General features: G+C 43.9%; 1 protein-coding gene across 29 annotated transcripts in view; it reads right to left on the bottom strand.

The window, feature by feature from the left end:
• ADGRL2 (adhesion G protein-coupled receptor L2) overlaps positions 1 to 12892 on the bottom strand; it is a 198739-nt gene that overhangs the window by 70072 nt on the left and 115775 nt on the right. For all 29 annotated transcript variants that reach the window (XM_063939006.1, XM_063938985.1, XM_063938992.1 and 26 more), the window contains exon 5: positions 1187 to 1987. In XM_063939006.1, the coding sequence (XP_063795076.1) occupies positions 1187 to 1987 (801 nt within the window). The remainder of the gene's footprint in view (positions 1 to 1186; positions 1988 to 12892) is intronic.

Here is a 12892-nt window from a genome sequence, read left to right on the forward strand (position 1 = left end):
GTGCATGTATACGCGTGCATGTATACGTGTGTGTGTGTGTGTGTGTGTGTGTGTGTGTGTGTGTGTGTGTGTGTGTACCACTTCTAAGAGGGACCCCTTAAAACTATTTTGATATCTGCAGACGTTTTTCAGACGTACATGGGGGTCATTCAGAGTTGTTCTCTCGCTAGCTGCTTTTCGCAGCATTGCACATGCTAGGCCGCCGCCCTCTGGGAGTGTATCTTAGCTTAGCAGAATTGCGAACGAAAGATTAGCAGAATTGCGAATAAAAATTTCTTAGCAGTTTCTGAGTAGCTCCAGACTTACTCGGCATCTGTGATCAGCTCAGTCAGTTTCGTTCCTGGTTTGACATCCCAAACACACCCAGCGTTCGCCCAGACACTCCCCCGTTTCTCCAGCCACTCCCGCGTTTTTTCCAGAAACATCAGCGTTTTTCCGCACACTCCCATAAAACGGCCAGTTTCCGCCCAGAAACACCCACTTCCTGAAAAATCTTCGTTAGGCCGTGAGTAAAATACCAAACTTTTGTGCTAATTTACTTGGCGCAGGCGCACTGCGAACATTGCGCATGCGCAGTTTGCGACTAATCGCTCCATAGCGAAAAAAACTAACAAGCGGACAACTCGGAATGGCCCCATTATGTACAAAACGATTTTTTTCCTTATTTAGCATTATTTTGCTTTTTTTTTATACTAACAATATTTATTTTTTATTTGTTTAGCATAAATATAAACACTTTTCCTCTTAAATATATAGTGAATCGGTAAATTTAAATATATTATATCTGACAGATATTATTTCTGCTACTATTGATATCAATATTTTCTAACAAACTACTTGTATACATTATGTCTGTAATTAATGTGTACACGACACAAGTAAAACATATTTATTCGACTACGCTATTGTATTCCATTATACAAAACTTGCTCTTTATTTGTATTTATTTTCCACCCGCTTTCTTTCTTGTGGGACTAAATATGAACAAGGCCTATTACCGAACAGAACAAAACAAATAAAAATGAAGGAATATTGAATAAAGTTGATCGCCATCATGGCGGATCATTAAGCCTTGAGAGAAAACACAACAGACATTTCTCGCAGCTTCTCATAGCCGAACACAAGCCCCACATAAGGCACACAGTGATCAGTACAACGGAGCAGCATAAACACACACGGGCCTTACCTTGGGCTAGGTCCTGAAGAATAAACTCTAGAGAGTATCGTAGAATGAAGTTGTTATTCCACACGTACAGCTGGTTGTCCCTAGGGTTGTAATCCACAGCGGTGATGTACTGATACTGATTGGGGAAAGGAATATCTACAGATTCTCCTCGGTCCAGCTTGGTATTATAAATATAGTCAATGGAGTTCTTCCCGGTTTCGCTCTCGTTGTCCTGGTAAACCGACCGCACGACGTAGAGGATGCCACATATCATGAAGGCGTTCGAAGCTGCCCGCTTATCGTAAGCGGTTTCAAACGTTGCCTCAAACCGTAGAGTGTAAGGGTTTAGCTGGCTGATCACAATCATTCCGTTGTTCTGTTCCGTTGCGTAAATCACCCACAAACCATTCTCATCCACGGCCAGGTCAATGTCCGTTTTCCCGCCCCACCTGTATGGGGAGGTGTCGTGGTAATTTGCATAATTAATAATGGCTTCCCCGCTCTTGATTCTAGTCCTCAGGTCGAATTTAACAATATTCCTGGTCCTTTCCTTATTAAAAAACACGGCTCCATCATAAACCACAAATCCTGTGCCATCCACTCGGTTAGGGAGTTTATAGGTTGTAGTCTGTCGGCCATTTTGGAAATCTTGCAAAGAAGCGTATTCTGTTAAAGTATCCGTACGGTACGGAGTCCAGGGCATAAAATAAATTTTATCTGCCGCTTGGAGGGGGTCTTTACACCAGGCTCCTGCCTTCTGCTCCGCTTCAAAAATATACGGAGAGTCCACAACTCCTTTCAACACTCCGGGGCAAACAAATACTAGTGAAAAGTAAAGAGAGGATTATTTCACAAAACACAAATTAAACTTTTTTTTTTTTTTTCCTTATTTTCTTAATCACTTCAAAAAGGAGAAATATTTCAGGGTAATAAATATTTAAAGAATAAAAAAAATGTAAGTATTTTTGAATGGAGAATGTGTTCATTCGGAGCGCCAAAAAATAAACTATATATGATTTACAATACAGTTAATTTAAGAAAGCAAATCACATAAACCTCACTAGATTAATAAACGTATAAATCGTCTAAGATGAAACCTGGCAGATAATGAAAAACCACACGCAGTTCGATGCCGTTATAAGCATGTGAATGGTTTTCCATTTGCGCTTCAAACAAACGTACGCACTGAGGACGGAGAGGAGGTGAAACAAGCGGGAGCATCTCATAAATAAGAAGCACAACATAAAGACAGCAATTGGGAACTGAAAAAATTATAACTAAGAACGAGAGAATAAAATAAAATACAATTGGAGCAATGACTGAAACAAAGCAGGTAAGTCTGTCAATGATGCATGCAGGGGGGGTTTCAGAAAGCCAGGCAAAGGAAAATAAATTTATAAATTATATATATATATATATATATATATATATATATATATATATATATATATATAAAAAAGAAAAGAAAGAAAGCACTTGGGGTTTAAGGAAGAGAGCAAGAAAACATTTCCCACAAGAAATGCAGAGACTGTGCCCCACCTATGTGACATATCCAGAACACTGTTTTATTAGCAGTCAACTTGTGTATGAGGTGTAGAAATGCAATCCTGCTGGATATAGAAGGTCAGTGTTTAGGGATAAGGGGATCGAGAAAGGTTAACATCCATATGGCACATAACAAGGAGCTGGGGGGGTTGGGGCTGTTTTTATTTATTTACCTTTTTGTTCCACTTCTATTTTAAGCATTGGAAGAGAAAGTGAAAAAGGGGTGCAAGGAGAAAAAAGAGAGATTAACATGAATGGACCATTTACTCGGCAGCGCAATCAGTACACACACTATAGTAGGGACACAGCAAGAAATCCGCTAAATTGGACAAACGGAGAGTCTGGAACACCTGGTGGAAAAAGAGGCGTTATACGGTCAATGGTAAAGTGTTAATGTAATGTCTGCCCATCTCTCACTAGGACAGGGGAGAGGGGTGGAGGGAGTGCACCATTACTCACTAGTGCTTGCATATGCAGCTGACAAAATGGCTTCTTCAATGAGCAAAATAGAACAAATGCACTCTAACTCATAGCAAACAACCACAAGGCATCTTCTATGGGGTGAATTTATTGGATTAAAGCCATTATCTGATTGGTTGCAAAGGAACCATGTAAAAGCAGGGCTGGGCAATAAGCAGCACTCTGGCTGTTGTTGAACTACGCATCCCAGCATGCCGTGCAACAGTTTTACCATGGCTAAATAGAAAAACTGTGGCATGCTGAGATGTGTAGTTCTACAGCAGCTGGAGGACTGCTTACCGCCCAGAGCTAATGTATAGGGTTGCTTTAATATCACTTTAAACAGGGAGAAACATGAATTACACAGGTTCTGTGGCTGGCTGATTTCAAGTCTACATTTCACCTGGTTTTAACCAGTGCAATTCATGTGTGTCCCTGCATAAAGGGCTATTTTAGCATGTACCGTACTGAGGCACAAAATGGCTGCCTCAGTAATGTCACTGGTTCCAAGTGCACTGAGGGGCTGTATGCTTATGCACACTGTTGCTACACATTAAATGGCTGCTTCAGTGATGGCACTGGTTCCAAATGAACCAAGGGGCAGTATTCTTATGGAAATAGGTGCTGCACATAAAATGTGTGCCTCTGTGAGCTCAACAGTTCTAACTGCACTGAGGGGCTTATGCACTTTGTTGCTGCACGCAAAATGGCTGCCCTCAGTGTGGTGACTGGTTTAGATGCTGCACACAAAATGGCTGCCTATGTGAGGTCACCAGTTCTAACTGCACCGAGGAGCTTATGCACACAAAATGGCTGCCTCCACTGCAAAGAAGCAACAGGAGCACCCAGTCAGACCAACAGCAAATATATAACATTTTACTCCCAGTAAACTCCATCAATAAAGACTCAACTACATAAAGTCAGAGACTGGGTAATGATCACCTTTGCCTGGCATCACTAAAACATTTAAATGCAATGCATTACATAAGGGATGAAGGGTTACATATAGCAGCGGTTCCCAAACTATTCTGCTACTCCACGCTTGCTGGGCTATCAATGGTTTCATGGCATACCGATATTAAAATACTGTTCCAAATCGAACTGAAATAATGAAAACATCGATTTGATTACCCAGAAATACCAGTCTTTAATCATTCCTTTGATATTGGGAAGCGCCTCGTGTACAGACTTCTTCAGAAGTCTACAAATATCTAGGACGTACGGGGCAAATATTCTACGCTCCATCAATACGTTTCTTATGTTACAGTTTGTTTTTAGAAAAAGGCCATTAAAATGTGCATGTGACATGATCCCAGGCAGGGGTGACATTACCCAAATTTCCACCATTGTCCCAAATATATGCATAAATACATGCTGTCATTGTATTATTTTTGAAAAGTGGATTTATCAGAGATGACCCAAGATGGCTACAGTTACATTGCAGAACGCCTCAATTACCATTAGATTTCTTACTGCAAATAAATAAAAGAAAAGGCAATTAAAAAAGTAATTAAAAAATGTGTTGTGCCCCTGTGAACTATACTTTGTAGCGAATGTGCCGTCTGCATTACACGAAGATGCAGGTAGCTAGTTCCTGCACCCACGGCGGGTTTTGGTGCCTGATCCAACATGGAGCATTTCAAATCACTGACATTTTAGTGGCCACTAGGAGTTCATGACATCTGTGAGGCATGAGGTATGGAGTACCTCATAACATGGGAGTTTTCACTGTACATCCTTGCGATTGTTAGTTCAGATATTGAGGTGCTGCCACCTGTGTGTGTTTCAGGTTCCTTATTACAGTTTCTGGCATTCCACTGAACGTCGCACAATGAAGTGACAAACGTAGGCTATTATTCAAGCATACTCACATTTAACTTTCTAAAATTGTGGAATATATTCAAAATTACCTCCCGCCGGCAATGGATCTTTTTTTTTTATTTAAAAAAAAACCCCGGTTTCCTGTCACAATATTGTAGGAGTTCCATGTATGCTAGAGTTAGCTAGTTCAGAAGATTATGCAGAGGTTCTGTGCGGGTGAGATTGATTGAGAGGTTTGCAGTCAGATTTTCTGTTACAGGTTTCAAATTAAAATGGCTGCGCAGCTTCTCCTCCGGAGAGGGGGGGAAACAACCCAATGCCGCACAGCCGAAACAGCGGGAGCTTGAAGTGACGGCATTCTGCTGCATAGGAAGGCGGTGCAGGGAGAATTTACCCTAGATTGCACCCACATTGTGACACCACACAGGGAGCATCTGCAGGGGCAAAAAGGCTCATCAAATATCCATCAGCCACAAAGAACCCAGCAGGCCACGCCATCTAAAATGACCATGTATCCGAAGGACGCCATTCGGGACTGTGCAACGGTCTGGCAATGGTGTATCCGGCTTCAGTATGATTTACCGACGGACACAGTACTGACAGCCATTGGCCTACCGTCAAAATACAGACACGACCAAAATGCCGACATAGTCAGCATACTGACATTTGAAATGCTGACATGTCAAAATACCAACATGTGTGTCAATGTCGACATGGATACCGTCTAAGTGTGCTGCGCTCGCCATGCTTCAGGCACACGATTATATTCCCCCTCCAGGTCCACTGGGAAGGTCAAGTATGAACAAGTCTGTTTTGGGCAAATATTCCTTAAATACGTATGTCGTATTCTATGTCGGCATTTCGAATAGGTCGGCATAATAAATGTCGGTATTTTGACTGTCAGGCAATGGGTGTTGGGATTATGACTGTTGGTACTGTGTCCGTCGGTAAATCAACTGCAACCCGTGTATCCTAATGAGAAGCAAACTGAAGGGTCTTCTGCACACTCTACTGAAGGGGCATAAAGACTCTGCTTTCCAACTGGAGATGACCAATTGCTTGTGTGCACCCTCATACATCTTTTACTATCTACATGGGTTTATCCTACTAGCCGATTTCTGGTCTGGCGTTTTATTTACAGACGGAGGTGTTTCTGTTTATTGCCCCGTGATAAGGTGCGTTATTTATAGACGGAGGTGTATCTGTTTATTGCCCCGTGATAATGTGCGTTATTTATAGACGGAGGTGTATCTGTTTATTGCCCCGTGATAAGGTGCGTTATTTATAGACGGAGGTGTACCTGTTTATTGCCCCGTGATAAGGTGCGTTATTTATAGACGGAGGTGTATCTGTTTATTGCCCCGTGATAAGGTGCGTTATTTATAGACGGAGGTGTATCTGTTTATTGCTCCGTGATAAGGTGCATTATTCTCAGATGGAGGTGTTTCTGTTTATTGCCCCGTGATAAGGTGCGTTATTCTCAGACGGAGGTGTATCTGTTTATTGCCCCGTGATAAGGTGCGATATTCTCAGATGGAGGTGTTTCTGTTTATTGCCCCTTGATGAGGTGCGTTATTCTCAGATGGAGGGGTTTCTGTTTATTGCCCCGTAATATGGTGCGTTATTCTCAGACGGAGGTGTATCTGTTTATTGCCCCGTGATAAGGTGCGTTATTCTCAGATGGAGGGGTTGCTGTTTATTGCCCCGTGATAAGGTGCGTTATTCTCAGACGGAAATGTATCTGTTTATTGCCCCGTGATAAGGTGCGTTATTCTCAGATGGAGGGGTTGCTGTTTATTGCCCCGTGATAAGGTGCGTTATTCTCAGACGGAGGTGTATCTGTTTATTGCCCCGTGATAAGGTGCGTTATTCTCAGATGGAGGCGTTTCTGTTTATTGCCCAGTGATATGGTGCATTATTCTCAGATGGAGGCGTTTCTGTTTATTGCCCCGTGATAAGGTGCATTATTCTCAGATGGAGGTTTTTCTGTTTATTGCCCCGTGATAAGGTGCATTATTCTCAGACGGAGGCGTTTCTGTTTATTGCCCCGTGATAAGGTGCGTTATTCTCAGATGGAGGGGTTTCTGTTTATTGCCCCGTGATAAGGTGCGTTATTCTCAGATGGAGGTGTTTGTTTATTGCCCCGTGATAAGGTGCGTTATTCTAAGACGGAGGCGTTTCTGTTTATTGCCCCGTGATAAGGTGCGTTATTCTCAGATGGAGGGGTTTCTGTTTATTGCCCCGTGATAAGGTGCATTATTCTCAGATGGAGGTGTTTCTGTTTATTGCCCCGTGATAAGGTGCATTATTCTCAGATGGAGGGGTTTCTGTTTATTGCCCCGTGATAAGGTGCATTATTCTCAGATGGAGGTGTTTCTGTTTATTGCCCCGTAATAAGGTGCATTATTCTCAGATGGAGGTGTTTCTGTTTATTGCCCCGTGATAAGGTGCGTTATTCTCAGATGGAGAGGTTTTGGTCAATTGTCCCGTGATAGGGCGAGGTGCGGTCTATGTAGATTTCACAGTGCTAATATAGATATTTACATTTTTCTACAAGGATAAGTTGCATGATAAACAAGGGCGGGGTATAATAAGGCGTCCAGCACATATTTTCTATAGGAGTTTTTTTACGGGTGAAGAGGGCGGGGAAACCCTAGGCCAATCCTCATACAGTTACACTGACTTACTGTACTTTGTGTGATAAACTTACAATGTTTTTATTTGACCCTTAGTTTGTACTGTACACAGTAACTTCAAATGGGATACAGTCTGTATATAGTAACACTGCACAGTACAAATACTGACCTGGTAATACTGTAAGTATATATTGTACTGTAGATACATCAGCACTGGATACAATATCACTGTATAAAATAATAATGCTGCATATAACTCGCACTGTACAGGAAGATCAGTGGTACACATGGAAACAGTGCCTCTTATCAGGGCTGCACATGGAGACACAGTGCCTCTTACCAGTGGTACACATGGAAACAGTGCCTCTTATCAGGGCTGCACATGGAAACAGTGCCTCTTACCAGGGCTGCACATGGAAACACAGTGCCTCTTATCAGGGCTGCACATGGAAACACAGTGCCTCTTATCAGGGCTGCACATGGAAACACAGTGCCTCTTATCAGGGCTGCACATGGAAACACAGTGCCTCTTATCAGGGCTGCACATGGAAACACAGTGCCTCTTATCAGGGCTGCACATGGAAACACAGTGCCTCTTATCAGGGCTGCACATGGAAACAGTGCCTCTTATCAGGGCTGCACATGGAAACACAGTGCCTCTTATCAGGGCTGCACATGGAAACACAGTGCCTCTTATCAGGGCTACACATGGAAACAGTGCCTCTTATCTGGGCTACACATGGAAACAGTGCCTCTTATCAGGGCTACACATGGAAACACAGTGCCTCTTATCTGGGCTGCACATGGAAACACAGTGCCTCTTATCAGGGCTGCACATGGAAACACAGTGCCTCTTATCAGGGCTGCACATGGAAACACAGTGCCTCTTATCAGGGCGACACATGGAAACACAGTGCCTCTTATCTGGGCTGCACATGGAAACACATTGCCTCTTATCAGGGCTGCACATGGAAACACAGTGCCTCTTATCAGGGCTGCACATGGAAACACAGTGCCTCTTATCAGGGCGACACATGGAAACACAGTGCCTCTTATCAGGGCTACACATGGAAACACAGTGCCTCTTATCAGGGCTGCACATGGAAACACAGTGCCTCTTATCAGGGCGACACATGGAAACACAGTGCCTCTTATCAGGGCTACACATGGGAACACAGTGCCTCTTATCAGGGCTACACATGGGAACACAGTGCCTCTTATCAGGGCTGCACATGGAAACACAGTGCCTCTTATCAGGGCTGCACATGGAAACAGTGCCTCTTATCTGGGCTACACATGGGAACACAGTGCCTAATCTGGGCTACACATGGGAACACAGTGCCTAATCTGGGCTACACATGGGAACACAGTGCCTCATCAGGGCTACACATGGGAACACAGTGACTCATCAGGGGTACACATGGAAACAGTGCCTCTTATCAGTGCTGCACATGGAAACAGTGCCTCTTATCAGGGCCGCACATGGAAATACAGTGCCTCTTATCAGGGCTGCACATGGAAACACAGTGCCTCTTATCAGGGCTGCACATGGAAACACAGTGCCTCTTATCAGGGCTACACATGGAAACACCGTGCCTCTTATCAGGGCTGCACATGGAAACACAGTGCCTCTTATCAGTGCTGCACATGGAAACACAGTGCCTCTTATCAGGGCTGCACATGGAAACACAGTGCCTCTTATCAGTGCTGCACATGGAAACACAGTGCCTCTTATCAGGGCTGCACATGGAAACACAGTGCCTCTTATCAGGGCTGCACATGGAAACACAGTGCCTCTTATCAGGGCTACACATGGAAACACCGTGCCTCTTATCAGGGCGACACATGGAAACACAGTGCCTCTTATCAGGGCTGCACATGGAAACAGTGCCTCTTATCAGGGCTGCACATGGAAACAGTGCCTCTTATCAGGGCTGCACATGGAAACACAGTGCCTCTTATCAGGGCTGCACATGGAAACACAGTGCCTCTTATCAGGGCTGCACATGGAAACACAGTGCCTCTTATCAGGGCTGCACATGGAAACACAGTGCGTCTTATCAGGGCTGCACATGGAAACACAGTGCGTCTTATCAGGGCTGCACATGGAAACACAGTGCGTCTTATCAGGGCTGCACAGGGAAACACAGTGCCTCTTATCAGGGCTGCACATGGAAACACAGTGCGTCTTATCAGGGCTGCACATGGAAACACAGTGCGTCTTATCAGGGCTGCACAGGGAAACACAGTGCCTCTTATCAGGGCTGCACATGGAAACACAGTGCCTCTTATCAGGGCTGCACATGGAAACACAGTGCCTCTTCTCTATCCTGTCCATGGTGACCGTGTCTGCCATGGAATGTAAGCCGGCACATACAGTATTACCTGTAGACACGGCTGTGCATAGTAATGCTGCAATTGATGATAATCTCACTTCCCATGGGGCCTCTTAGTCTGTGGCTAACACTGGGGTTTAGCAAATAAAAATCTGCAGCTTAATTAATAAAGTGCAGCATTTGCTAATCAGCATACTAGGTGCTCGTTACACCGGGGATACCAGAAGGAGAGTCGGGCATGGAGGCACGGAAAATATTCCGCTACGCCCGCCGTGGTTACTACAAAAACTTTATATATTGTCAGGTGATCACGGAATAGTATTGACCATTAGCGACCACATATAGAATAACAGGTACAAATAAATACAATGTATTGCGTCACTTGAGGGAAAAAGTGTAACATCTCCCCCCATCCCCCCAAAACACTGAATGTAAATGTGATACTATTTTAGGCATAAAATGACAAATCTTTGGTTCATTGAGACGAACGCTCCTGCAATTCAGTTCAGAAATAAAAGCTATTCCAGCGATTATTGTAATGAGCTTATTCCATGACAGCTTGATGAATGCCCTACGATATTAACTAACCCTCGTACTCAATACTTATTAACGTGCGCATCCATTTAATGCACGGACGAAGAACAAAAAATTCCTATGCTGGATCCATAAAAATGCAATAAAACACTTACGGTTCGTCTACTTGGAGAAACATTTATTTCAACACATTGACTAGAATATTAGGGTAAACAAATGATACGAGCCGCTAATCGATGGAAGGGAACTTACGGAACGGAGGAGCAGAAAGTAATTGGGAATTACCGCATGGTTTCTGATGGACAGCCTTACTCAGGGTTCCAAGACTCTTAGGGGTAAATTAAACTGTCAAAAATGAAAAAGTGGAGCGGTTGCCTTTCGCAACCAATCACATTTTAATTCTCATGTGTCCGGTACAGGCTAGAGAAGGATAGCTAGAATCTGATTGGCTGCTATGGGGAAAAGCTCAATTTTTCCTTTTCTAGCATTTTCAGCACATCTACCCCTAAAGGATTACCTGCAGAGTACAGAGAGCGGAGGCGGCCATCTTGGTGGACTGGCAGTGAGGAATAAAGAAGAGCGCTGTATTGATATGAATGCAAATAATGGATCTACGAGGAGCTAGTGACCGCGATGAGCTCCAACGCCTCGCATATGAAGCGGCAGCTCCTAGCAAACCGTGCAGCTACATTATGAACGGATATAACCTCCGCCCTAAGATGGCGTCCCTCCACTGTCCATAGTCGACAAGTTAAAGAGTTGCCCCACCTACAGGTCTGTTTTACCCCACACAGCTACAAAGTAATGGACTCTTCTCTGTGACTATGCCCACCTATGCCCAGCTTGCAGGCTTCCTTGCGGCGGCCAGTGTGCGCGCAGCGGTCTGTGGGTACTACTGTGCTGAATATCAGCACCCACACACATGCTGACAACCCTAGGTTGGAAAGGTTGTCAGGGATTGGGGGGGTGGGGGATTTACTATGAGAAGAGATTTCTATAGTTATGGGAGACCCACAGATAAAGATCATGTAGCTGGACATCCCTTTAATGAGGGGTTACCACATTTATACTCGCCATGGGAGAGACTGCGCACGTACATACGGCATATCATTAAATGAACACAAGGATGAAATTCATGCATACGGAATCCATTGTGCAGCCACTTGGGGGAGAAAGAAAACATCCTGATTGCAAAAACAAAATTAGATGTGAACGTTAATAGATTAATGACAAGCAGAGAACATATAAACCTTCTCTACTCACTTGCAGCCAAGTGTGGGTAAACCGGGACCAACCTCACTGCTCTGTATGTCTATTAGGAGCATGAGCTGCGATATTATAGGCTCAGGTCAGGTGAAAGGCGGCACCCTTTCACTGAAGCACCTCCCACCCTTTTTTAGTGTTACTACAGATAACACGTCCAACATGTATGAAAGCAATACTTGCACCTGTCGTCATGGGGGATGGCCAGACGCTGCTAGTGACTGCATGCGCAAGTGGGTATGAGGTCAATGGAACAAATAGACTCCTCCCCCATGCATGACAGACTCCTCCCCATGCATGTTTATACGCTTCAACTAGCAGCAGCAAAATGTGTAACTTGATACTAACGGGGTAACTGGGCCTTAGGTATTTATTTTGTTCCATTTTATAACGTAAAAATGTTTTGGTGCGACTTCCATCTAAGTCTAACAGAACATAACACATAACCAAACTTTCACTAAAATTGTATTAAAGCTACATAAAAATCTAGGACCATAGTTTCGTAACCCGGCACCGCCCTCCTCCCCCCAACCCCCCCCCAAACCCCCCCTCGCCTACCCGGCGCGCTAAGACTTCAAGAGTCGCAGTTTCTGGATTGCTTTCCCCAATCCCCCAATGGACTTCTGTGAGGAGGAAGGGAAGGGTGAGGGGGTATTGGATGACATTCCCCACTGTTATGAATAGTGTGAGGGGTCCCCTTCGATTTCTCTATTCTTAAGGTGGTGATGTAGCTTTAAAGTGGACCTGACTGGAGGCAGCCATATTGTGGGATGAACCAATATATATATATATATAAATATTATATATATATATATATATATATATATATATGTGGAAGATGCTGGCTTAACTCAAGGGACTTGGTACATATGGTAAAAAGTAAAGGCACTCACGCCTATAGCGCTATAGGCGTGAGTGCCTTTACTTTTTACCATATGTACCAAGTCCCTTGAGTTAAGCCAGCATCTTCCACGTATTCATTTCCACTTTGAGTGGTAAGGAAGGCACCTGGGCAATATTAGACCCGATTGACGGAGTGCCGGCCACCCTTGAACCTAGATAGATAGATAGATAGATAGATAGATAGATAGATAGATAGATAGATAGATAGATAGATAGATATTTTATTATTA

The sequence above is a fragment of the Pseudophryne corroboree genome, chromosome 9, assembly GCF_028390025.1.
Source record: "Pseudophryne corroboree isolate aPseCor3 chromosome 9, aPseCor3.hap2, whole genome shotgun sequence".
Taxonomy (NCBI): domain Eukaryota; kingdom Metazoa; phylum Chordata; class Amphibia; order Anura; family Myobatrachidae; genus Pseudophryne; species Pseudophryne corroboree.